The sequence below is a fragment of the Natator depressus genome, chromosome 4, assembly GCF_965152275.1.
Source record: "Natator depressus isolate rNatDep1 chromosome 4, rNatDep2.hap1, whole genome shotgun sequence".
NCBI classification, from domain to species: domain Eukaryota; kingdom Metazoa; phylum Chordata; order Testudines; family Cheloniidae; genus Natator; species Natator depressus.
Genome location: NC_134237.1, coordinates 29,305,504 through 29,332,208, shown reverse-complemented (window position 1 = coordinate 29,332,208; position 26,705 = coordinate 29,305,504). Strand labels below are relative to the sequence as shown.

General features: G+C 43.1%; 1 protein-coding gene across 2 annotated transcripts in view; it reads left to right on the top strand.

Annotated features, from left to right (window-relative positions):
• MANBA (mannosidase beta) overlaps positions 1-21,308 on the top strand; it is a 78,108-nt gene extending 56,800 nt beyond the window's left edge. Inside the window, exons 10-15 of one of the 2 annotated variants that reach the window (XM_074950685.1) lie at positions 3,230-3,448; positions 4,910-5,074; positions 5,701-5,845; positions 15,810-15,952; positions 18,104-18,361; positions 20,546-21,308. In XM_074950685.1, the coding sequence (XP_074806786.1) occupies positions 3,230-3,448; positions 4,910-5,074; positions 5,701-5,845; positions 15,810-15,952; positions 18,104-18,361; positions 20,546-20,770 (1,155 nt within the window). In that variant the 3' untranslated portion in view covers positions 20,771-21,308. The remainder of the gene's footprint in view (positions 1-3,229; positions 3,449-4,909; positions 5,075-5,700; positions 5,846-15,809; positions 15,953-18,103; positions 18,362-20,545) is intronic. The other variant, XM_074950684.1, reaches the window with a different exon arrangement.
• The last annotated feature ends 5,397 nt before the right edge of the window (positions 21,309-26,705 follow it).

The following is a 26,705-nucleotide window of genomic DNA, read 5'->3' as shown; positions in this document are numbered from 1 at the left end:
GATAAACCTGTTCGCCACACAACGCAACAGGAAGTGTCTGCAATTTTGCTTCTTCCTGAATCGCAGTCTGGGCTCCATCACAGATGCATTCCTCCTCCCATGGGGAGACCATCTCTTTTACACGTTTCCGCCTATTCTGCTCGTTCACAAGGTACTCCTCAAAATGTGGCGGGAACGAGCTTCAGTGATACTGATAGCTCCAGGTTGGCCTCACCAGCACTGTTACACGTCGCTTCTGGAAATGTCTGTGGAAGCCCCAGTTACCTTGCTGCTCTTCCCAGACTTATTGACCCAGGGTCATGGTGGTCTCCAGCACCCGAACCTCAAGTCGCTGCACCTCATGGCATGGAAGCTCCATGGCTGAACCCGATAGAGGTCTCCTGTTCGGACCTGGTCAGACAAGTCCTCCTTGGCAATAGAAAGCCCTCCACCAGGGCTACCTACCTTGCCAAGTGGAAGAGATTCGCAATCTGGTCAGCGCAACACGGTTTGTCACCCATGCTCGCCTCTTTACTGCTTATATTGGACTATCTTGTCCACCTCAAGCAGCAGGGGCTGTCCATGTTGTCACTAAGGGTTTGGCCACCAAAATGTGTTGTTCATGTCCCTTCCAATATCCACCCTCCTACCCCTCTGTGAGAGTCGCCGGCAAGAAGGAACTGGGCTCTATGTTGACCGCCATGAAGGCGCGACTCCAGGGGGCACCCAGGCTGACCTGACAGATGCTGCTATGGGAAAAATCTTCCGTCTGCCATACACATACCTGATTGGAGTGGACATGAACAGCACATCTTGAAGAACAGCAGTTACGAGAAGGTAAGTAATCATTTTTTTCTAGGTTTCTATCATTTCTATGATCATGTGCACAAACTGAGTTACTGTGCATGCAGATGGCTTAGTGAAATGCTTCTGGTAGGCATTTTATGTCACCTGATTTGACTGCACAGTGTCTCCAATCCAGTAAAGCACTGAAGTATCTGCTTCACTTTAAGCATATAGATGGATAGATTTTTAAGGCCAGAAGAAACCATTACTATCTTCTGTCTGAACTCCTGCCTAACACATGCCATAGAATTTCACCAAGCAATTTCTCCATCAAGCCAATTACATCTGGCTAAGCTAGAATCTATCACTTGGAAAAACATCCAGCCTTCATATCAAGGCTTCAGTGATGGAGAATGTAGCATATCCTTAGATAAGCAGTTCTCGTGATTAACTGTTCACACAGTTAAAAACGAGTGAATGAAATTACTTGTGCTTAAACTGAAGCCTGTGGCTAACTGCTTTGCTATATTGGAGCTAATAGTGGTAACTGTGAATGTAGAACCAAGGGCTTCCCTTACTGAAAATGTGTCCCTAAATGTTTTATAATTTCAAAGAAACCCTTCAGTATTTGGCACTGACAAGAGGCAGTGTGTAGTAGTGGTTAAATATATGTAATTTGAAACAACTCTAAATCCTGCCCTTCATAAAGTTGCATCTGGCCTAAAATGCACAGCCAGGCCAAACAAAACCAAAGCACAATGCCACAGACTGTAATGACAGCATATTTTGAATGTATTAAGACTGAGGCTTGTTGGTTGTCTGTAACAAAGGGGGGAAAAAAGGGAAAAATCTTAGCATTGCTGCTGCAAAAGTAATCATTTTACTTAAAGGAACTGTCTCACCACACAAATGTTAATGATAATTTTGTTTATTTTCCACTAGAAGTGCTTTAAATAGCTGTTACTAATAATGTAGACACATTTAAAGATAGGAAATCCCTTGATCTGAGGCAAGAGAATCCCTTTCCCCAAGATTTTCAAAACTGAACTTTAGTTTCAAATTCCTCTCCACTCAGAACGAAGCCTACATTGTACTAGCAGATGAGGCTAATAAGCTTCCATGGGCAAGAAGTAGCTGGATTCCTCCTGCTTTGCAACTTATTAATTCACACCTAGAGTTGGATACGCTGAGGATAGACTCCACTTTCTGTCCTGGGCTTAATAAAGTACTAGTTATCAATTAAGGGCCAGATTGTGCAGTTTTTCACACTGCTCACTGTAGCGGGCAGTGCATAGCCTCAGTGCCCCAGGGGGACAACTGGGAGGCATTGTGCTTCAAAGGAGTACAGTTCCTCTAATAAAAAGAAAAGGAGTACTTGTGGCACCTTAGAGACTAACCAATTTATTTGAGCATAAGCTTTCATGCGCTGCAGCCCACTTCATCGGATGCATACTGTGGAAAATACATAAGATGTTTTTATACACACAAACCATGAAAAAATGGGTGTTTATCACTACAAAAGGTTTTCTCTCCCCCCACCCTACTCTCTTGCTGGTAATAGCTTATCTAAAGTGATCACTCTCCTTACAATGTGTATGATAATCAAGGTGGGCCATTTCCAGCACAAATCCAGGTCCCCGTCCGTCCGTCCGTCCCGTCCCCCCTCCCCCCCCCCCCCCCAAAAAAAAAAAACCACTCTCCTGTTGGTAATAGCTTATCTAAAGTGATCACTCTCCTTACAATTTTTTTTTTGGGGGGGGGGGGAGAAAACCTGGATTTGTGAGAAATCTTTTGTAGTGATAAACACCCATTTTTTCATGGTTTGTGTGTATAAAAACATCTTCTGTATTTTCCACAGTATGCATCCGATGAAGTGAGCTGTAGCTCACGAAAGCTTATGCTCAAATAAATTGGTTAGTCTCTAAGGTGCCACAAGTACTCCTTTTCTTTTTGCGAATACAGACTATCACGGCTGCTACTCTGAAACCAGTTCCTCTAATGGTATCCCTATTGTACTATGAGGAGAGGAGGTAATTTATGACACCACTTGAACGGTATGCACTATATTCCTCCCTCACAAATGTGTCCAGTCAGTTTTGCTGATTTCAATAGGAGGGGGCGGTGGAGCCCTGGCATAGTTTTCTCTGTCCACTTCTTCAGTGGGAGCATCTGGCTGGTACCTGAGGGTCTGATTCATGCAGTGTTTACATGGCCATGAAGGGGAGGAGGAATCATAGAAATAGAAAGTGGTAATACATCCTGTTAGGCCTCTGATTCCAGGAATTAAAAACGATTACATGTGAGGGAGGAGATGAATGTCAGGGCACAAAAGCAAAATGTTTCCTAGGCAGTGACTCAGCAATTTGGCAAAGGCGTTTTGGTTTCACTTCCCAAAGTAAGGTCTGGATATTGAAATGTTAGAACCAATCACTTTATTATGGTGTGTTTTGTTTTGTTTACCCAGGAGGATAAGAGTCGTCCTTATATTACATCCAGTCCAACAAATGGCAAGGAGTCTGTTAAAGAAGGCTGGCTCTCCCAAAATCCCTATGACACCCATTATGGTGACACTCACTTTTATGATTACCTCAGTGACTGCTGGAACTGGACAGTGTATCCTAAAACTCGGTTTGCCTCAGAGTATGGATTTCAGTCCTGGCCCTCTTTTAGTACATTGGAAAAGGTAAGGCAAAGCTTCCATTTTCATAGCTTTCCCGCTCCCTGTTCCCTTTTGGTCTTGACAGTGAATTACTGGTCAAGAAACTCTGGGTCCGTGACTATAGTTGAAATGACACAAATTCCTTATTCAGAGGAAATGTTAGGTTTAATATGACTAGTAGAGACAGCGTGGGATGTACATCTTTCCCCTTTTAATACATTAAACTTGGTTCCTCTCACGATAGCCAAGATAAATACCTACAGTCCTAATTTATTACCATAGACCATTCTTGCTGTGTCAGAGTCCACAGCATTGCTATAATTTATTATAATCTATGTTTTTAAATTTGCTTTTCCAGTTTTAAACAATTGGGGACACGTTCTTGAACTCTCTAAACACAGGAGCTTGTATTGATTAAAGTATTAAGACACTGATTGTTGAATCCTGTCTCCTCACATCACAGACTTAACTCTTGATTAACCGTTACACACAGCTTCCACCTCCATTGGATCAGAACCAAAAATACATTGTGCATTTTTACTTGCTGTAGTAAAAGCAAGCCGGCTCGTGGCCGATTAGTGAGCTCGTCTTTTATATCATATGCACTGTTGTTGTAGCTGTGTCAGTCCCAGGATGTTAGCGAGACAAGATGGGTGAGGTAATATATTTTATTGGACCAGCTTCTGTTGGCGAGAGAGACAAGCTTTCGAGCTTACACAGAGCTCTTCTTCAGGTCTGGGAAACATACTCAGAGTGTCACAGCTAAATACAAGGTGGAACAGGTTCTTTAGCATAAGTAGTTAACGCACATTTCAGGGGACCATTCAAGGTGAAGTGGCCTGTTGACATCCCTCCAACCATAGCAGGGAAAGGAATAGGGGGAGACAGCTGCGGGGCAAGGGGTTGCTAGTGGGTTATAGATTGTTGTAATAAGTCATAAATCTGGTGTTCCTAGTCAGTCCATGATTTTGAGCAAAGTTATGAATATAAGCTCCCAGGCTCGTCCACTGACGACAACAACCCCACTCTTACCCCCCCCCCCGAGCCCTCTCCCTGCAGCTGTGTTTCCCTCCTCCCTTCCTTTTCCCTCTCCTTGGCCACTGACTCTGTGAAAGCTTTGTGGGCCAAATTCTACTGTAGGACAAATAAGTGAAGTTCCACAAAACCAGCAGAGCTACCTCTGCCTGTGTGCTGAGCCCTCTGAATTTGGCCCTCTGTGCCGTGGTCTGTCCATCTGTAAGAATATACCACTTACTCCACCGGGTGTTGTGGGCTTCAAGACTTAAAGGTACTCAGATGAAAGGCACTACAGAAACGTAAAGTAGTATTTTAAATACTCTAGGTGATGGCAAGAGGCTGAAATGGATATTATTCACCTTTCTTGCTATTCAGCAATCGATAAGTACCTGGTCCCAAAGATCAGGAGCATGCACGTTTTGCCATTTCCTTATGATCCATTTTCAACCTTTTCTGTGTTTTCAAAAGGTCTCCTCTACAGAGGACTGGTCTTATACAAGTCATTTCTCCCTCCATCGACAGCACCATGCAGCTGGTAACGACCAAATGCTTCATCAGGCTGGACTTCACTTCAAGCTGCCCCAGAACACAGATCCTCTAAAACGGTTCAAAGATACGATTTACCTTACTCAGGTAACCGTGTGTCACAATCTGGTGACAGATACTTCTATCTAATACAGCCATCGTTGTTATTAGCACCTAGGGGGCCTGGTCTTGGTCAGTATGTTAGGAACTGAAGAGACATATTATGATGAGATAGCCCTTGCCTTGAAGAATTTACAATATAATTTAATATGGGTAAATTTTGTGTGTCCCTGACCCTTTGTAGTGGAGAGAACAGGGCATGAAAAGCCTCTCCAATTTCCCCTCTTTGTTTCCCTTCTCCCACACCAGGACTAGTGATCATCTCAGGGGATACTCCTCCATGCAGCACAAATTACTCCAGAGAAAATGGGAAAGGCAGGAAGAAGTTGGGCCTTGACCCTTTACACTGACCCACAGAGCAGGTTGGACACACTGATTGCAGCAGGCTAGGGAAAGATTGTACCTCCTTGCCACACAACACCTTGCTGAGATCCCCTTGTAACAGCACTTTTCCTGTACTGTCTCTTGGTCAGAGTTGTGCCTTTTAGGTACAATCTAGCTCAAAGAGAGCATGAAAAGCCCTGTCTGTCTCTCTCGCTGACACACACACAATGTTTTGAGAATAGTTAACCAAATTAAAAATAATCCTCTTTTTAATATATTTGCTGAACAAGGTTATGCAAGCCCAGTGTATAAAGGCAGAAACGGAGTTCTATCGGCGTAGTCGAAGTGAGATAACCAATGGAGAGGGACATACAATGGGATCACTCTACTGGCAGCTCAATGATATCTGGCAGGCCCCTTCGTGGGCTTCTCTAGGTAAGTCTTCCAATTGCCATCAGTGAAACCTCTAATTGTGCTTTTTAAATTTCTTTTTATTATCTATAACTTTTTTCATCAGAAATACCAATTCAAGAATAAGGCTCACCATTATTGCCTGGATAACATATTTCTAACCATCTACTAATACATTTCAGCAAACTGGTTTGCAGGATAAGCCTGATACTAAAACTGAGCGGGGATGCAAAGCTGTTGGTCTTGATATGTCATCCTCCTCAAATACAAACAAAACGAAGAGGAAAACAAACCTTTCAGTGTATCCACTCGTTAGTGTTTGTTTCAGAGTGCAGTAACCACCAATCGTAAATGTAGATCCAAGAACCTTTATAACACAAGGCGAAGATGCCCTATAATTCTTTCAGTGATGCAGGCCCTAGTTTAACTTTTATGTCTTTTAATTTAAGCAATATTAATGTCTTTTGAGTTTGACAGTATTTAAAACAAACAAGCATAACTGCTATGGAGTGGTAGGAGCACTGTAGTTAAGGCTGAAGTTAGCTCCTCATTATAAACCTAACTTTTCAACAAAAAGAAAAGGAGTACTTGTGGCACCTTAGAGACTAACCAATTTATTTGAGCATAAGCTTTCGTGAGCTACAGCTCACTTCATCGGATGCATTCGATGAAGTGAGCTGTAGCTCACAAAAGCTTATGCTCAAATAAATTGCTTAGTCTCTAAGGTGCCACAAGTCCTCCTTTTCTTTTTGTGAATACAGACTAACACGGCTGCTACTCTGAAACCTAACTTTTCAACATCTCCCTAGCTTCCCCTGAAAGAAATTGATCTTCCTTAAAGCTTACATGCCACAGCTCATCCAGGATAGTTTTTCTGAGGAGTGTGGTAAAACTCAAAGATTTTTGTTTTTTTTTTAATTTTTCCATCTCTAGAGTGGCGAAGCCTCGAAACTCCAAACTAGTTTTAAGTATCAGAGGGGTAGCTGTGTTAGTCTGTATCCACAAAAACAATGAGGAGTCCGGTTGCACCTTAAATACTAACAGATTTATTTGGGCATAAGCTTTCGTGGGTAAAAAACCCACGATGCATCTGAAGAAGTGGGGTTTTTTTACCCACGAAGGCTTATGCCCAAATAAATCCGTTAGTCTTTAAGGTGCCACTGGACTCCTCGTTGTTTTTGTGCAACCTAGTTTTGTTTGTTTGTTTTGGTGTTGCTGCAGAGAAGTGCCTTTTAGTATTGTGGAAAAGGTTGGAAAGATCTAAAGAGTTGTTTTTAGTGCATATGGAGAGCAGTGTTTTTAGGGAAGCATACCAATAAATGAGGGTTACCTATATTTACATAAATATAAAAAAACATATAATCATTCAATAACCTGAAAGATTATGATGTTTTTTCTTAGTAATAAAAACATCTAATTTCTCAGTCAATATGTGTGGAACTTTGCAATATGTCAAGACACACTAGGACTAAATTAGTTGAAGAATCTTTAGTTCTAATTAAATAACATATAATGTCATCTGTATATATCCAACAATGTGTTTTATTTCACAGCATAACGGGCCTAGTTTAGGTTCAGTGCAGATGTGTAAATTGCTTGGGTAATAAATAGTAAGTCAAGGAGAACTGCATGGTCTGAGGGAAGTGGCTGCATTCCATAACTGCTTATATCTAGGTGAGCATATTTTGAGGTTTAGGGTTTTTTTAAGGTGGAAGGACTGTTCTGTGGAAGTATATAATACATTTATCTACTTGTTATATGATGCTTATCATCTTTACATCTCAAAGCATTTTACAAAAGAGGGGAGTATCATTATCCCCATTTTACAGATGGGAAAACTAGAGGTAAAGTGACTTTCCCGAGGGACATCCAGCAGGCTAGTAGTAGAGCTGGGAATTGAACCCAGGTCTGCTGAATCCCAGTCCATTGCCCTATCTATGATTTCAACCTCAGTTATTTCTTAATTATTGTTTTAGTTTACTGATATATGCTGCAGAGAAGAAGTTCATAGTTAAAGAAATGTTGGAATATGGTCAGTTTATGAAAAGGAGGTAAACGTCGTTTTTTCTACACCTGCCCCTGGGTCCACCTGCCAATTTTTGTGGTTTTACAGTGACATCTTCTTACTTCTTAAAGTTTTTCTCTTCCCTTTTCCTGTGTGGAAGACCTCCACCTCAAAAACCAGAGGAAACAAACTATAGTGAATCTGTCTTTAAACAACACGCTGCTCTACCTTGGCCTCATGATGTCAGCCGAGACAGTAGTCCAGCCTTAACACTGAGGTTCCTCGACTTCGTGAATTTATGCTGTAGAAACAAAGTGTTTTAATGTTTGTTTTTCTGGATTTCGCTATAATCGACAAATTCTTACAAAATAAGTACCTTAAAAAGGAGGAGGAAAAAAACTTAGTAAAATGTCTCAATGTACAGATGCATTGACAGATGATCTGATGTGATGAACATAAGCATGATTTTTTTTAACTACAGAACAACTAACGTCATCACAGCATATGTCTTACATAGTTTAATTAGTCATAGCCTTATTAATGTCAATTTTCAGAAAGGAAGCTCAGCAGAGATACTGCTGTCCCTTTGTTTCATTTTATTCTGTCAGTGGATTGAGGAAAAATTTAATTTTCATTTAATTAGGCGATGCAGTAGAGGGAGTTTTGAAATGTAAATGTTGGAATTAGTTTTCTTTGCATTTCAAAACCACACTTCTGCATTTGTTTAGGTTGCACAGTGGCATCGCTGATGAATACTTCCTTTATTTAGATTTGTTCTTTCGTAAGTGGCGTGCCATAGAGGGGTTTACATAATTTTCCATATGAAGTGGAAGTGTGTTCCTTCTTGAAATGGGGAGAGAATTGAGAATTAAGTATTTGTTTATATATTAAAAACATTTACCTGGAAAGTAAGAAAACACAGTGAAGCCCTCTTGTCTGCATGTGACTCTCTGCCTCCCTTCAGAAGTCAATGTATTTCCTCAGATTTTGAATGTTTGATTATGGTTTTGGAGCCACTTGTGCTGCATTGATTGCTTTAGCATCTGTGTGGTGTGTTTTCAGTGAAGAATGCTAAGCTGTAGCTGGAATTTCTGCACCTTCCTGCACAGATGTCACCTTGAGGTATCTGATTCAGCTATTGGGAGTTTTACAGATTGCTGAGTTTTATTGGTTAGAAGTGTGGGTCCAATACTTAGTGTCCAGTGAGCTGAAACCACAGGGTTTAAAAAAAAATAGATTTAAATTTGTGAGATTGGATGTGAGGAAAGAATTCAGCAGTATGTTTCTCGGGTTGTGTTAAATGGCGCTGAGCAATAAATTTAGAATCTGTTACAGTGAAGAAAGCTATTTGCTCTTCTTCTAGATGTTAGATGAAAAGGCTTCAGGAAACAGTGAGAGATTTGGGCAGTGATGTCTTATTCCAGAGTGAGTCATCACCTCTCGTTCTGAACGTCGATGTTGTGATATAAAGTATAGTCCCTGTTGTGTATGTCATAATTTGGAAGAGATTTGGGAACTCAGATTTAAACAACAGTTCATTTAAACACAGAAAACTAGTCCCAGGTTTGTTTTTAAATAGCTTTTGCCCCATGTCATACGTGCCTACAACAGGAATAGTTAAAGCCAGAAATTTTCACACTGGCTGCTCCCTCCCAAGATTTCTCACTGCCATTTTTACATCAAGAAATCTGTTTTAAGTAAATCCAGACAGTCAGGCTTAAACACTTGAGCTGTCTACTTTGCAGCCAGCATGAAGAGGGCTCATCTCTCAATTCTACCAAAAGTCACTGTCACAGTTGCAGCAGCTATAGTAATGGCTCCAAATATTCTGTGATTCTTGGCTGCAGAATTAACTGTACAATCCATCCCTTGCTGTGGAACTGTGCTCCAACATGTAGGCTGTTGTCTTGTATTATTTAAAAAACATTTGTTTGGCCTTTGGTTACAGGGAAAAACAACACTTTAAAACATGGAGAAGGTGTAACTGATGTAGTGGTATCTGCTTGGGTCTGCAGAGAGCCTGAAACAGTAGCTGGGGAGGTGTGCACTTCTCCCATTAATGTCAATGAGATGTGAAAGCCAACGATAAGTTTAAATGTCAGCATTGTTAACAAGTTCATTTCTGATCAGTTTTGCCTAAACATCCAGTTAATGGGTTTTACCCCCATTTGTGAGCCATCTTGCACTTCACACAGCACTGTATATGCACCACCCGGATGTCATGGAATCATAGAATATCAGGGTTGGAAGGGACCTCAGGAGGTCATCTAGTCCAACCCCCTGCTCAAAGCAGGACCAATCCCCAACTAAATCATCCCAGCCAGGGCTTTGTCAAGCCTGACCTTAAAAACTTCTAAGGAAGGATATTCCACCACCTCCCTTGGTAACCCATTCCAGTGCTTCACCACCCTCCTAGTGAAAAAGTTTTTCCTAATATTCAACCTAAACCTCCCACACTGCAACTTGAGACCATTACTCCTTGTTCTGTCATCTGCTACCACTGAGAACAGTCTAGACCCATCCTCTTTGGAATCCCCCTTTCAGGTAGTTGAAAGCAGCTATTCTTCTCTTCTGCAGCCTAATGGTCATACCATTGAACCCAAGAAAGCCTTTTTTATATATTAAATCAAGAACCCACTCAGCCCCAAATCACACATGATATCCACTAAGCCCAAGAGAAAAATGAATTCTTGGTTCTATAAAGTAATCTTACCTTGAGTTTCTGCACCAACAAATCTATGCCCCTGAAAACATCCCACACAACTGTGACAGCGTGGCAGGTTTTTTTCTACAGATATCAGAATTGGCAGTTTGGCTCAATAGAACACAAAGCATTTACCATCGCTACACTTCATATCAGTCAGGTCCATGTACTTTATCCACTGTCTGAGCTTACTCGCTACAAAACAGACACGCTTGGGCCTCACAGCAGGTTCCATGAAAGTATCCAGAGTCCCCAGTCCCTTCCACAGGGATGGGAGGATGCAGCAAAATGAGACTGTCAGGTCTTTTCCAATAGCCTTGAGCTCAATTGTTATGTATTTCCCTATGAGTGAGGGATGGGCTGAATACCTGATCCGTATAAATTCCCTTAACCTGAAGATGTTAAACTGCCCACCTGCAAAGTATTGCCTGTTTGGCAAGTCTCTGCCAGACCCAGCAGCATCCCTTAAGACTAAACTCTGGGGAAGCCCACCCACTTTATGAATCATTTGACAATGCCACAAAAGCATCCCCGGGTCAATGTGCTGGCAATGGTACAAATACTATCACTTACCTCGTAAACACCACTTTTCATCTGTCAGTCTCAAAGTGCTTTACAAAGGAAATAAGCATCAGCATCTTCATTTTACAAATAGGCAAACACAGGAAAGTGACTTACTAGGGTCACCCAGTAGGCCAGTGGTAGAGCTGGGAAGAGAACCCAGGTGTCCTGAACCTCAGTCCAGTATTCTATCCACTAAGCCACACCAGATAACCAACAGTGTCTCAGCTTAGCGATCAACTCAGTCTTTGTAATGAAGGCAATAAAATCTCTTCCATAAAAGGGTTGATTGGCTACCACTGGCATCAGAAAACAGTCAATCTGTGCACATAGCTTTTAGTGGCAGAAATACATTCTGCCTCTACAGCCCTAGAGTAAAAGGCTTTTCTTGAGTTCATGTAGTTGTAGACCTAGGAGCCCTTTTGATGATCAAGTTATGGATATCCCTTATCACTAAATGGGACACTATGCTTCTACTTTGGCATACATTTCTTAGTTACAGGCCAGGGCCTGTGCTCTTAAAGGAAGTGGGTAGAGAAGGAAATTCTTCCTACTGTTCTCTCCTTGGCTTTTTCTAAAGTCTGACAAGGGCTTTTCTGAAAGATGGGTCCAAATTAGGCACAAAGGGAGGTGGAGGGATGCTTTACAGGAGGCTCCAAAAGCCTTCCTCCAATTTTTGACGCTCTTTTCAAGTGTGCTAAATGAGGCTGTATGAAAGCCTGCTTCTCTAAGCCATTACCCGAGCTTCAGCCATCATCTGCAAATGCACAATTTGCTGAGGGCTGGTTGCTGGCTCAGTAAAGAAAATCTGGAGATGGTGGCTATGGGGATAGATTTAAGTCACCTATTTAGTACCATTTTATCTTAACTTAAAGGCCACAGGTAATGGACCAAGTTATGGGTTAAGGCAGTCTGCTGTATAACAGTATCTTACCTACTTATCAAAATTAAATTACATTTATGTTCTCATTATCATCATCCAATGAATGGGCACTACCAAGAGAATTCCCCCCACTGCCCCCATCACATTTGCCAAAACAGGTGAGTCACAGATAGTGCACTGTCCCACAGCCATTAGGCTAGAGATAACTATTCCCCATCAACCCATAGCCAGGGGCTTGCACCCTGAAGAGAAGCTAGGGTGGAAGAGGTAGGGGGTAAATGGAGATTTTCTGAAAGTTTTAGATTTTCAAGCCTTCATTTTTCTTTAAGTAAGCACCACACTGAATCTGACGTGCTGCTTGCTGAAATCTCACTCCATAACTTAAGGCCAGGGTGAAGCACAACCAACTAATCAAATATTCAACCAGCCACGTCTTCTCAAATTTAATTGAAAATACCAGCTTTATTTCTGCTTCCAGTGATAGTTCAGATAGGTTCCTGGCAGTCCCTTTCAGCTGTTTCATCTTTCGTATCAGCTGGTGCTCATTAGTCTGTGTCTTTTGCTGCATCTAACTCCTCTTCAGCTTCCCCATTTGCCACCTCCGTCCTACTGCAAACAGCATTTTTAGTAGAGACTTTTCTCATTTTAGTGTTTGGCAGTTTCTTCAGATCGCCATCCCATTCTCTGAAAATTTTAAGCCAAAACCACCAGCTTTCCCCCAAATGATTTCTGTGATGCAGTTGTGTTATCAGTTCACAAATCTGTGGCATATTGAAAAGTGAAAACGTGGGCGTAGCATAAAATAAATTGAATTTAATATCGAGCTAAATGTCAGGGGATGCTCTTTGATATGCTTCATTTTCATATTTTAATCCAATAAAAGCCTTAATTTTCAGAATGTAAATGAAGCTGCTACAGAATTTCCAGTCTGCTAAATTAGCGTGCCACTGAAAACATGGGCCTTGCCACAGAAATTAGTCTGAGTTTGCAGCAGACTCTGCTCGAAACCTACGGCTAAAGGCACCTGTTGCAGAGACTGCCGAAATCCCTGAGATTCTCATGGCAATCTTGAAGGCTTGAGAACTACACTGCCTCCCCCGACTCAAAAAGCCTGAGGCAGGGATGCCCTTTTTCCAGAGAATGCCAATATATTTTTCTTTGCTGTCTGCACAACGCGGCGTCCATTTTAGAGACAAGAAGCTGCCACACATTTTGCTTTGTTTTGGACCAGCTACTCCCAGTCCAAGCCTCCACTTTCTCTTGTTCGTTCAGGTTTTCTGAAGTCCCACAAGAAGCATGTGTAATTTAAATCAAACGAACCACAGAGTTAGCCCCATCTCTGAATTTTACCGTGGCCTCCTGTCTCCCTGTGTGTCTGCCATTTAGACTATAAACGGTTCAGAACTGGGATTATCTTTGTGTACTAGACAGCACCCACACGCTGTCTGAGCTAAACGACTTATAATAAAGTTACCGATGACTTGTATGTTTAAAGAAGCTCTATGAAATATCTGGTACTGAATAGTACTAGGCTCAGCAACCCTCCAGAAACCCTTTTTAGATTTCACCCTTTAATGCAAGTCAACAGCATTATGGTAAAACTGGAGTTCTTCCCTGTGCTGTCAACCTGCACTGGCCACACTTTGGTGTCATAACTTAGAAACCAAGGCTGTCTCAGGGATAATGCCCAGGATACTGAAATGTACAAAGTTGTACGTACTTCTAAACAAGCACCAAAGCAAAGCAGAAGCTTTTGATTATTGCAAATATCTTCCAACATCATGAGCTTTGTTCATGTTATCTCAGATGAAAAGCCACAAACCAAAATTGGACAGGGTATAATTTTCTTTCATCATAAGGTTATGCAGACGAGTTGGTGCCTCTTTTTAGTGATATGCCAGTGGAGAGGATATATGGCTGAGCAAGGATGGAGTTAAAATGTTTACATTAAAATATTGACCTAGATAGGAAAGGAGTAGGGAGAAGATGGACATTGACACAAAGATCCATATTTTCAGAATGCTACATAATGAGTGTTCTTACAAGACTACTTTTCTGGAAGTATCACACCTGGGAAAACTCCACTATGGCTGGCTCACCCACCGTGCTGAGCTTTATACCAAGATTTTGGTGGTATTTGTGAGGAGATGACATTTGATGGTTTCTCTAATCTGTGAATGGCTGAATTTTTGATAGCATAATAAGTAATAAAGTACAGCTCCCCCTAAACCGGCAAAGTAAACTGGAACATGCATATACAGTATGTTTAAGTATTTTATTTAAAAAACCCCAAACAATAGAGGTAACTTCTACAGATGGGCCTAATTTTGAATCTGCTTGGATTCATGAGTTTGAAAGTCTGACTCAGGCTTACAGGTTTATGTTTTGTTTAGGAGGAATTGCAAAAACTGACCAAGAGAATGGGAAGAGGGAGATTCTGATGAAAAATGAAATAGGACAGGCCAGATTAATCTCTCATTAACAATGGTGTAAGTCTGTAGTAACCCTACTAAAGCCAATGGGTTACTCTGGATTTGCAACAGCATAACTGACAGCAGATTTTGTCTAACTGTACATGCTAAATACATGGTACACACTTGTGCCAGTCCTTTGTAGTGGTGATTCTTCTATCCCTATGTTTAGCATGTATGCTTTTTTTTTTTAAATTGAATCACCCTGAGAGGAATGTTAATTACAGGAACCAAAGGTTTGTAGAACTCAAACTGGTATTGTGAACCTCAAAATGAATCAGAGAGATTTGTAAACCCAGCAACACCAGCCAGACCTTCATGAGCTGCAACCTCATCTCAGGCATGTTCCAGCACCTGGACAAACTGCGGAAGAATGCTTTTTCCAGCGTCATCCTCTTCGTCACCATCTCCGGCATCTGGGTCTTCCACGGCCAGGAGCTGGCCTTCCCATTGAGCCCTGACTGGCAAGTGGATTATGAGTCCTATACCTGGAGGAAGATGGATGCAGACAGTGAGGAGTGCAAGACGCTGGTCACGGAGTATTTCACGTGGGAGGGCGAATTCAAACATGTCGGCAAAGCCTTCAACCAGGGAAAGATCTTCAAGTGAGGGCGCTGCCTTCCCGCTGGCTGGGACAGCACAGACTGGCCAGTGAGGGACAACAGCCTCTGGGCAGCAGCCAGTGGGAGTATGGACTGCTGGGAACTGTTCACCAGGGGCCAAACATCAGAAGCCTGGATCAGTGACATGAAAAATAAAAACCCCACATGCTGGTTTAAAAAAAAAACAAACAAAAAAAACCCCACAAGATTTTCTCATACCATTAATATAACACATGGCCCAGTGTATTATTGATTGATTTTTTTCTGGGTTACTTTGCTATTCTGGTAAATTTAGTGGGGAGGGTTTGAGCAGCACATCAGCTTCAGTTATTACTACTGTCAACCTATGTAAAACAATTGAATTCTTGGTCACCACACGATAGGCCAGATTGTCTTGGGTCCTTGTGGGGGTATATAGAAAGGGGAGAGAGTGGGCATAAAGTGCCTCCTATCTTTCTGCGTTTGCCCTACACAAGATCCAGGGACAGCTGCAATTACTGTGCTTGAGGGAGTGCAGGAGCTGCTTCCTCTTTGTGCCCCTAAGGTTGCATATCCTCCCCAAAGGGAGCAAGAAAAGGTGTGGAGAAGACCAGACCATAGCTCCTACCTTTCTCTCCCCCAGACCCTGGTGTGGGCCAGGCCCACCAGAAACGGGGAGAGGAAGTTGCAGTATCATAACCTGTGCACTGGGGCGGGATCATGCCCTACATGTTCACAGCCAATCTCAGATTGTGTCTGAATCATGCTTTCTTTAATACTCAGAGTATGGGGGCAAGTGGAAAATGCTCCATTACTTTGCCCTGCATTTCTTTGCCCCACTGTTGCCTGTGGGATATGAAGATGACGGCGTGCTGTACATCTACGGTGTGTCGGATCTTCATTCAGACTGTGAGCTGACGCTCCAAGTAAGTGCTGCCTTCTGTCTGTCAAAAAGTTCACCTCCTGCTAGGGAAAAGAACAGACAAATATAAATAAGAGCTTGGATATGGAACAGCGATCCAGTAAGTCCATGTCCAGCCCTATCAGCTCTCCCCTGCACCAGTGCTTCAGCTTCTGAGAGTTTGTTCGGAATGTGATTGTGGGCTAAACTGAGTCCTGGTATAAATGGGTGCAATTAATCCTCCTATTTTGTCTTGTTTTTTAGACCGAGAGTTCTTTGGGGCAGAGACCGTCACGAACTATATCTCTGTACAGTGCTCAGCGCAGTTGGGCCCTAACCTGAGGGTGCTACCGCAGTGTATATAGGATCATAGAATTATAGAAACATAAGGCTGGAAGGAACCTTGAGTCTTAAATTTTAAATGGTAAAGAAATAATAACTCCACTAAAAATACAGTCCAGATGTAAAAGATGATTAAGTTTAAATAAAAAACAAATTAAAAAATTTCATCTTGTAATTCAGATTACAGATTCAGGCCCTGGGTGTATTCAGAGTTAGATCTGCAGACCCTAGTGAAAAAAGTTGTTGTTATTATTTTATTTTATTATTATTTATAATTACTGTTAGCCTTCCTGAACCAATGCAGCTCTGAGAGAATACACTGGATTATTTTGTGGCTTGTGAGGCATCAACAGAACTGGTAACTCAGTTTCAATTGCAGGCCTCCTATGCAATCCTATTATCTTAAAATTATGCCCCAAGCTACATCTGTGTGATCCCGCAGAAGGTTGTAGGATTATGCACATGTATATAAGGGCAATATTATGCATGGGCCAGAAAGAATCCTGTTTGACTTTCAGATTCCATAGTTGCTTGGTTTATTATTATTTATTATTTGTATGACAGTAGCACTTACAGGCCCCAGATGAGATCAGGGCCCCATTGTATTGAGTACTGTATAAAAATACATTGCAAGAGACAGTTCCTGAGTTGAAACATCTACAGTATAAATAGACAAGACAGACAAAGGGTGGGAAAGTAAGCAGGCACAGAATGGAGAAGTGACTTGTCCCAGGTCAAACAGTAGGTCACTGGGAGAGCTGGGACTAAAACTTGTCTCCTGATTCTCAGTCCACTGCCCTGTCCGCAAGACCTTGCAGATTCTTTCAGTTTACAAGGGTGGCAGTTTAAAAATAAACATATGACAACAAAAAACTCTGGTAAGCTGCAAAAAAATAATCAACATGAAAAACACAGTGCTGTTTTTGCAAAGCCACTTTTCAGAGCAGAGCTGCACTTTGTGGAGTTGCTTGTCTCTGGTCTGAGTTTAAGCCTGTGTCTGTAATTCCAAAGCTCTGGTGTAGTTAGAGAGGCACGTGTCTAGTATTCACTTCTAGTATAGATTTTTTGATTAGCAGTTCAAGAACATTTTAAACTTGTGAAAAAGAGTGATTAGGAGGAGCTTTAGGATCTTTTTCTGGCTGCTAGCACCTCTTGTGGTCGAGTGCCTCTTCATGTATTCTTTCACATCTGCTCTTTTGCAGTTACCTCATGCTAAAAGTAAGCCAAATGGATCACAGTTTTTGTACAGGAGGCCGTTCCTGTTGATACAAATGAGGTCCTCTGGCAAAGTGTATTTCATTGTGTTAACACAATTCCAGGGATTCCACTTAAAATCACGGCTTGTCATTTCTGTTGATCAAATATATTAAAATTCTCTATACAAAAGCTCTAGGCATCTCTGCAGGTCTCAGGTAATGCAGGTCAACTTTAAATAAGCACAACCAGCAATTTCCTGAACCAGAAAAGGGAGGGGAGGCAATAAACCCTTACCCCAACAATTCCAGTCCCTAATACACCCCAATCCAGCCACCCCTGGCATCAGCTAGAAAAGAGCTTTGCAGCATGTCGTAAAGATCAACATGTTCAGGCTATTTGAGACAGAATTGTTGCTAAGTTTAAATAATAAAATGGGTAATATTTATATTCGTTATTATTTTAATCTTTGCGAAGTCTCTTCTTGTCTGGGGTAGAAATCACCTTGAGGCTATGTGCCATGTACTTCCAGGAAAATGTCTCATTCTGTGAGTAGCTGGAAAATCTGGGATGTGGGGATATTTTTGTAGTGGTAGTGTTTTCTCTGTTAACAGTTTGACCCCCTTAATGTCTCTCACAGGTCCGTGTGCACCAGTGGAGTTCTATGGAGCCAGTGTGTACCCTTGCTAAAGAGGGTGTGACTCTTAAGGCAGGGAGTGCTGCCCCAATTTACAAGGAACCCGTAAATGACCTGCTGAAAAGATGTGGGAATTGTACCAGGCAAAGCTGTGTTGTCACCTTCTACCTTATGGGAAAAGGCGATCTCCATAGTCCTGGCAACTCTCACTTTCTATCTTCGCTGAAGGATGCGGTGGGATTGGAGAAAGCACAGCTCAGTGTAAGCACCAGCTGTCCTAAGTTACTTTCTTTAGTCCTGCCAAGCTTGTCTGCTGTGGAGTTGTGAGGGGTGGGGGTGGTGTCTATAACGTGATGTCTTTTGCTCTTCAATCATTTGGCAGTAGCTTTTCTGAAGCTCTGCACAGAGGATTTCAAAGTGAGTTTTTCTTTTTCTTCTTCACTGGTTGTTTCTGAAGAAATGCCTAAACATCACTGGGTCCCCCAACCCTTTTATATGAAGGCTGCATTTCAGTCGATCAGAGTACATCCCACTTGTTTGATGCAGCGTCTCCATCTTCGTCTCTTTTTTTGTCCCCAGTTAACAAATGGCACTGTGACAGGTATTCCAACTTGTGATTAGTATCAGTTTCCAGCGTTAACTGCTAGTAATATGATAAATGCCGCACAGAATACCAGTTATTGGTAACGGTATTACAATGGAATTGCCTCTGCTGTCCCAGGGATGCTGTGGCATGACTAACATGCAACTTTGTACGGTTATTTCTGCATTATACAAAATTCTGCACTCCTGCTAAGGAGTTCTGATTTGCATAATGGCTTTACAGTTACTTTCCAATATCTGTACATCATTTCAATCCTTGTGTCTGCATGAAAAGCAATATAAGTGATAAGTACAATTATTTACTTTATTGGCTATTTCCCCCAGAACTGCCTGCTGCCTTAGATTCTCAGACTCCCTTTCTACCATGTTACTCTGACTGTCGTTGCTGCTGCTCTCTGTGCCTCCTTACTCGAAAACTCTTCCTCAGTAGTCACAGAAAAGACACTCTAAAAAGCAGGATGGGTTTACGCTGTGTTGCCTCTGTGATTCCAGATCAGATTTGTTCAGTTAACAAATAAAAAAGTGGGTCTGATTCGCCTCTCACACCAACGTGCACAGGAAAAGAATTGGCCTATTTTTTTTTTTTTTTCACACAGGACTACAGATTCAATCTGGAATCGAAAAGATAGATTCTTTCTAGCTGACATCGCCAATAATGAAAGCTCTGCAGTTAGAATTTAGTTTGAGTCTCTTGATTATGCAAATTCTGCTCATTCTCCCATAGCTGTGTTGTCTAGCAGGAGAAAAACATAATAGCATTAATTTTGTCAGTAAAGTAAGCAAATATATGATTTAGAGTATATGTACGTAGAAGATCTGTTGGGTAAAAAGGTGGCTTTTTTTTTTTTTTACAGTGTCACTTTTCTGATCATAATCTCATTTTAAAATATCTTTGTTAACACAAATGCTACTTTTTGTATCTTTGTTCTGGGGTAGGTTTCACTTCAAAAGCTTATTTAAAATATACTGCAAATCTAACTGTGAAAACAGAAAAATCCAGAGTATGCGGTTTCTCTTACGAACTAAAAAAAAAAAGGCAGTTTTTTTGTCATAACATTTATTTAGTACATATTTAATATGTAACTTGCTGATCTTTAATGTACCATTAATGTTCAGAAGAGAGATGCTTCTGTAAAAGAAAAATGTTGAGTGAAAATGTATCTAGTTGTGTTTTTAGACTGTGCAGACTGTTATTACTGAAAACTTGACAGTAAAACGTTAAACCTATTTCTGAGATCTCACAGCATGCCTTATGTATCAATTCTAAATATAGTTTAAAGACCCTCCTTTCTTACACTAGCAGTAGGTGACCTGCTACATTGCCCTGATTTATTCTTCTTTTACTTCCATGGATTTTTATTACTGATGTAGCAAGAAGGGACAACAACCTTAATATCTGAATGTATGGGTTGAGAGAAATGTGTTGCCACGGGAATAAATCTATCTAGCACCTTGTGACTTTGATAGGATTGCACTGGGTGTAAGTCAGTATACAATTTATCCCGTTATTTTTAGAGGAACTGTCCTTATGGAAAGTAAATAATGATAACATTCGATAGAATTTTTAAACCAGCCTATAGTATTCTGTAGCAAGGCCATAAATCTCTGTTAAGTTCTGTAGGTTTCTGGGATGCTTTGTATAGAATCTTATCGGCTTTATCCCTATTAAATTGTATAGAACATTCCATAAAGGAGGTGGAGAGGAGAAAAATAATTTTAACAAATGTATTTTCAAAATACCTTCCATTACACTGGCCTACAACTTTTACACTGATTGGTGAAGTTGTTTTTACTACACAGACTTCTGTAATAATACTAACTTTATTTTTCTTCCTCTTTCAGGCCACTATTTCTCAGCAAGGTGACCTGTATGCGTTTGTTCTGCAGACCACAGCAATCGCTCCTTTTGTTTGGCTGGATGTAGGGAATATACCAGGGAGGTTTAATGACAACGGCTTTCTCATGACTGAGAAGAGAAAAGTTGTGGTGTTTTATCCATGGGAGCCTATCTGCATTGAGGAACTCGAAAAATCACTCAGCTTGACTTCACTGATGGACATTTACTGAGGAAATCTCATGTCCTTTATCGGAAATGCTTCCTGTAGTGGTAGTAGAATAGAAACTCGAAAACTTCAAAGGAGTATAACTAGGGCTCCGTGTTTGTCACAGAGGTCGCAGAAGTCACGGATTTGGTGACTTTCCGTGACCTCCATGACTTCTGTGGTGGCCAGTGTGGCTGACCCCATGGCTGCCCAAGCAGCTGGCTCCAGGGTCAGCTGCTCAGGTGGCCCCAGGGACAGCTACACTGGCCGCTGCTGGAGAGGCTCTGAAGCCAGCCGCTTGGGCCAGCAGCAGCCCGCACCAGACACGTGCCCACAGCAGTGGCCCTTCCCCTGTGGTCCGTCTTTTATTAAAAATATCTGTGACTAAATCTTAGCCTTAAATATAACTAAAGATTAAGAGAGAGCAGATAAAGTGACCACAGAATGCGTAGCTCACGCTGTCGTTTGTACATTCCTCGCTCTTGGTGTAATGAAACGATGTCAACAGCAAAACTTACATATAATATAGAGCAGTGGTTCTCAAAGCCGGTCCGCCGCTTGTTCAGGGAAAGCCCCTGGCAGGCCGGACCGGTTTGTTTACCTGCCGCGTCCACATGTTCGGCCGATCGCGGCTCCCAGTGGCTGCAGTTGGCCGCTCCTGGCCAATAGGGGCTGTGGGAAGGACGGCCAGCACATCCCTTGGCCCACGCCGCTTCCCGCAGCCCCCATTGGCCTGGAGCGGCGAACCGCAGCCACTGGGTGCTGCGATCGGCCGAACATGTGGATGTGGCAGGTAAACAAACCGGTCCGGCCCGCCAGGGGCTTTCCCTGAACATGCGGCAGACCGGCTTTGAGAACCACTGATATAGATCATATGTCAAGGGTGAGGCTGCTTTCTCAGGTAACTGAAAATATATATGTCAAGGGGTTCTGATGCCTCACTTCCTGGTTACCAGGATGCAAGTAGGATCTGTGATAGTTTTAGAGCCTTGAATATCTCTCTAGCCTTAATTTTTCACGTCTGTGTTTGTATCTTCTGGATCTCAGGAGGAGGCGATACACTTCAAATTAATGTCTCGTGGGTTTGTTACAAGCCCCAGAAAAGAACCAGCACAACCCTGCCGCTCTGGGAGCGGACCAAGGACCAGACAGTGACTCAAGAGTCCCAATCGGTCCCTGGCTCTCCCCTGATCTAAGGGAAAAGTCGCCAGTGCGATCCCTTTTCTTAGTGTAGATCACTATCTGCCCCCTACCTAGACACCTGTCCAGACAGTGTCTTTCTACCTAGACACCTGTGCCTGACCCCGGGAGGCCACCTTTCCTCTCCATGCTGCGACCTACAGCTTGGGAGTGAGGGAGAAGAGGGAATTGTTAACAAAGGCACGGAAATGAGGAGGAGATGAGGCTTTGACAGCAACTGAACAGAACATTTTTTTATTATTATGACAGTATTTGTCATTTGAAAAATTTCAGCTAGTTCTAGTACCCTTGGCCATAGCAAAGCAGCCCTTCACCTCCCCAAGGAATCTAAATATGGTTTTATGTGAAGTTCCTGAGGTTTTTCACTCTTCTGTTCTTCATACACCATTTTGTACCTTTACCCTGCCCCACTCAGACACGCCCCACAAGTTCAGAATTCAGCACTGCAGCACCGTCTGGTGTTTGTCATAGACTTGAAGGAACACCCCCAACATGATTCCAGTGTGTAACACGAGTGAGCAATGCACTTTGCTGCATAGTGCTGAGTTAACAAGGGCACTTCAACTTCCTGAGAAGTCTTTGAAATCAAAGGAGCCTTTTGTGAAGCATTGGAATGAAGAGAGGATCTGCGCTGTGCTCTGTGAATCCGGAGGGCTTTTGTTTTGTGTGTGTGTATTTTACAAAAGAGCCCGCTGTATGTTCCTACAGTATTCAGAGGAAACAAACAATATTGCAAATTGAAATGATCTGAAAAGCATATTTTAAAAATTTTAAATAATCCTTCTAATTAATATAGTTTTCAGTCCTGACCTGTAATTCATTTAAAAGTAAATGTCATTTGGTTAAGGATGCATTAAGCTTACAGCTCACTACAGTCTTTTTTTAAACGTCACTTTTTTTCCCTATGGCCTATCTTATGTTACACATTTAGCTATTGATCAATCGTGGAAAATAATAATCTGGAAAAAAAAGCAGCCTTTAACAAACTAGTCTGAGGAGTCCTTGTTCCATGAAAAGCACAGATTTTCAGCAGCTATAGATGGGAACAGTGACATCAGCACTATTAAAAAGAAATCACGAAAGCAGCACCTTAGATCTGCTTGAACCTGTCAGGTGATTTTCAACTATATTTCCACCCCTAAAATTGTTTTACGTACAAGAAAAAATACCCCCACATTGTCTGCAGCAACATTCATGTTTAGAAATGCTAAAATAACATGCTACAGTTGCCTGTTGCCAAAACACCTACCTTGGCCTAGTTAGTATTTTCTGTTCATAATGTTGCAATAGTTTTAGTGCCGGGTTTTGACTACACTCCAGTTAAATCTAAAATGTAACACTTTGCCCGGAAAGAGCTTCTAATATATTTTAATGAAATAATACGCATGGTGCCAGAGGTTTCCGCCATTGTTGCTTATATGCCTGTAAAATACTGTGTATGCACAAGAATACCCAAACTTTTTAGATTTTAATTGAGAGTGCCTTTCTAGATTTTTGTCTTAGAAACTCAGTATGGAGTAGAGTGGAGACAGTGCCCAGATGAGAACAGAATCACTGATCAAAAGGACATTTTCAGCCACTATGAACTAAGGCAGTGGTTTTCAAACTGCGGGTCATAACCCAGTACTGTGTCATGGAATGTAAGGCGCTGGGTCACGGTGGCTCTGGTCAGCACTGCTGTCTGGGCCGTTAAATGTCCCGTTGACGGTGCTGCCCGGCTAAGGCAGGCTAGTTCCTACCTGTTCTGATACTGCGCTGCGTCCGGGAAGTAGCCAGCAGCAGGTCCGGCTCCTAGGCGGGGGGACCACGGGGCTCTGTGTGCTGCCCCAATCCTGAGCACTAGCTCCGGACTCCCAATGGCTGGTTCCTGGCCAATGGGAGCGGGGGGGGGGGGGGTGTCTGCGGGCAAGAACTGCTCGGAGCCACTTGTGCGCCTCCACCTAGGAGCCGGATCAGCTGCTGGCCGCTTCCGAGGCACAGCACGGTCCGCGGTGCCAGGACAGGCAGGAAGCCTGCCTTAGCACCTCCGCTGTACCGCTGACCGGAAGCCGCCCGAGATAAGCCCATGCCCCATCCCCTACCCCAGCCCTGAGCCCCCCAAACATGGAGCCCCTTCTTGCACTCCAAACCCCCCATCCCCAGCCCCACCCCAGAGCCTGCACCCCCAGTCCTGACCCCGTCCTGCACTCCAACCCCCTTCCCCAGCCCTATCCCTGAGCCCCCCTGCACTCTAATCCCCTCATCCTTGGCCCCTCCCCACAGTCCTCACCGCCACACCCAAACCCTCTGCTCCAGCCATGAGCCCCTCCCACAACCCAACCCCCCTCATCCCCAGCTCTGTTGGGTCGCGGGCATCAGCTATTTTCTTCAACTGGGTCACCAGAAAAAAAGTTTGAAAACCACTGAACTAAGGCCCATATTCAGTAAGACACTTAAACACATGCCTAACATGAAGTGTACATGCTTAAGTTACTTGCACAATCGGAGCCTAAATCTATCTTAAGTACTTCTCTGCCCCTCCAATCCCTGCAGTTCCCCAGTATCTGAGAACCTCAGTCTTTTAATGCATCTATGTCTGTGGCACAGCTGGGGAACCATTGAAAGACTTGAAAGAAACAAACAGGAGTGGAGGAGATTCATCACGGCCCTAAACACCAGAGTCGTAATAAGAACATGATGATGATGATCTCTTGAGTAAAGCATTTAGTCCTTTATTTCCTGAATCTTCCCTTACTGTGTTTAAAAACAACTAGCTGACTCTTCTGGCTTTGCTATGATGAATTGACTGACTGGAAGAGCGGAAAAACTTGCAGATTCCACAGGTAAGAGTGGAAGGGTTCTTCCCTCACCCCAGTGGTTTCTAATTTAACCTTTTGTGTTCAATGTTCTTAAGTACCTGAGCAGCATAAAAAGTATGCTCTTGGGTTCCAGTTTCTTTCATGTGGATGTTCACACTGGGTTTCAGGCATGGCTCCCCCTCCTTTAAAGTAGCTAGCTGCACCAGCAACACAAGTATGGAGCTGTCCTTGCGCTCAGGGATTTATGCTGACTGACTGGAGCTGCTCTCCATGAGGGGAGAGGGCTCTTTGTTTCCCTTTCTTGCATATTAGCATAGGACAAGCCACAAATTGACTTAGTCTTCCTGTGTGGTTCTGGGTATGGCAGAGGTAGGAATAGAACCCTACCTTACCTCCAGGCCTGGATCTTAATCACTGTGCTCCTCTTCCCATATACCAGGAAACACTCAGCTCTTCTGCTCTGTCTCAACTGCTGCAGCTGCTGAGCAGATCCCCCACTGATCACTACTGCCTCACTGCAGGAGTGGAGCTGCTTGGCTGTTCTACGAGGCAATAAGCATGATCGGGAGCCTGGAGCAGGATGGTTTCTCTGTTTTGGCTCTGCCTATGGGGAAGCCGGGGAGCACCAATAACGGGATTGTTCATGGCTTTCCAACCATAGGAATGAAGGAGGCAGTTGCTGAGTCTGAGATCAGCCCCTCATTGGTGCAAAGACCCCTCCCAATTAAATAAAACAGGGCCGGGAGCGAAGGGAGGACACATCAGTTTTGCTGTAGGGAGGAGAGTGCAGAGCGCAGCATAGGATCAGTGGGTGGTCTCAATGGGGCAAGTGATGACCAGTTGGATGGATGGTAACAGCAATGGGATTTGGAGTCTGTGGAGGGAGGGGATAGAGAAGTGGTAGCCTGGGGGGAACAGAATTGATTAAGAACAGAGAATAGATGCAGGGATACTGGTGGGCAGAGCATAGCCTAATGGAGCATGTCTTCTGGGAGTGCAGGGTATAGTGGGACCTGAAAAGAGGGACAAAGATAAATGGGCTGGAGAGACACAATATATTTGGTGGAAGGGGGGCGAGAGATGTTTCCTCTTTAATATTTTGCTACTACAGACCAGACCGTGTTCTCTCACGATGTACTCACCTCAACTTTCTGCGGTGGGTCCTTGTTTGTCTGGCTGGAAGAAAAGGGGTTGTTGCCCTTTTAAGGGCTCCACCTGCACTGGTAGCAGCAGTGAAGGAAGGGGTAAAGTTTACCTGTACAGAGCGGGAAGGAGTTGCAAGTGACTGGTCCACCTGTGTGAGGGGAAATGGCCCTTTCTGCTGACTGGAAGGGGAGGTGTTCATATCCCATGCAGTCCCAGAGAAGCCTCCTTGCCCCTGGATCAGGCCGGCAGCACCCACCCTCTCACCCATAGTATCTAACAAAGGACTGGTTCCTTCATGATCCGCTGTGGGTATCACATTAGTCACCCTTTTCCCATGGGCGTTGGCCAAAGCAGGCTGGATTTTTCCACCTTCCTCACAGCAGGTTTGAGACCCAGCAGGGTAAGGTGCGGGGGGGAGGGGGGGGCGATGTTACAATGTCAACACATAGAAAATAAAACTTGTGGCAAATGTCCAGTGCGGGTACTCATGATGAAAGGGATATGGCTATCAGATAATGTGCATTGGAAAAGGATGTAGAGGAAAGCATCCCAAAAGGGAGCTGAGGAATGAGGGTTCGGGACTCCTGTATCTTGTACAGTGGCAAGCTGACCCCCTCCTTTTGTAGCCCTCTTAATCCTCTTATGAGGGAAGGGCAGTGAGGTCCCAGCAACAGGATGGCTGGGACCAGGGTTGGGGCGTATGTGGAAACGATTTAGGAGACAATGATGACCTTCACTGTACTATTGTCGGGTCCTCCCAGATATGACAAGTGAATAATGTTGTGGTTTAATTAGGCCACATACATTGCCTGCTGT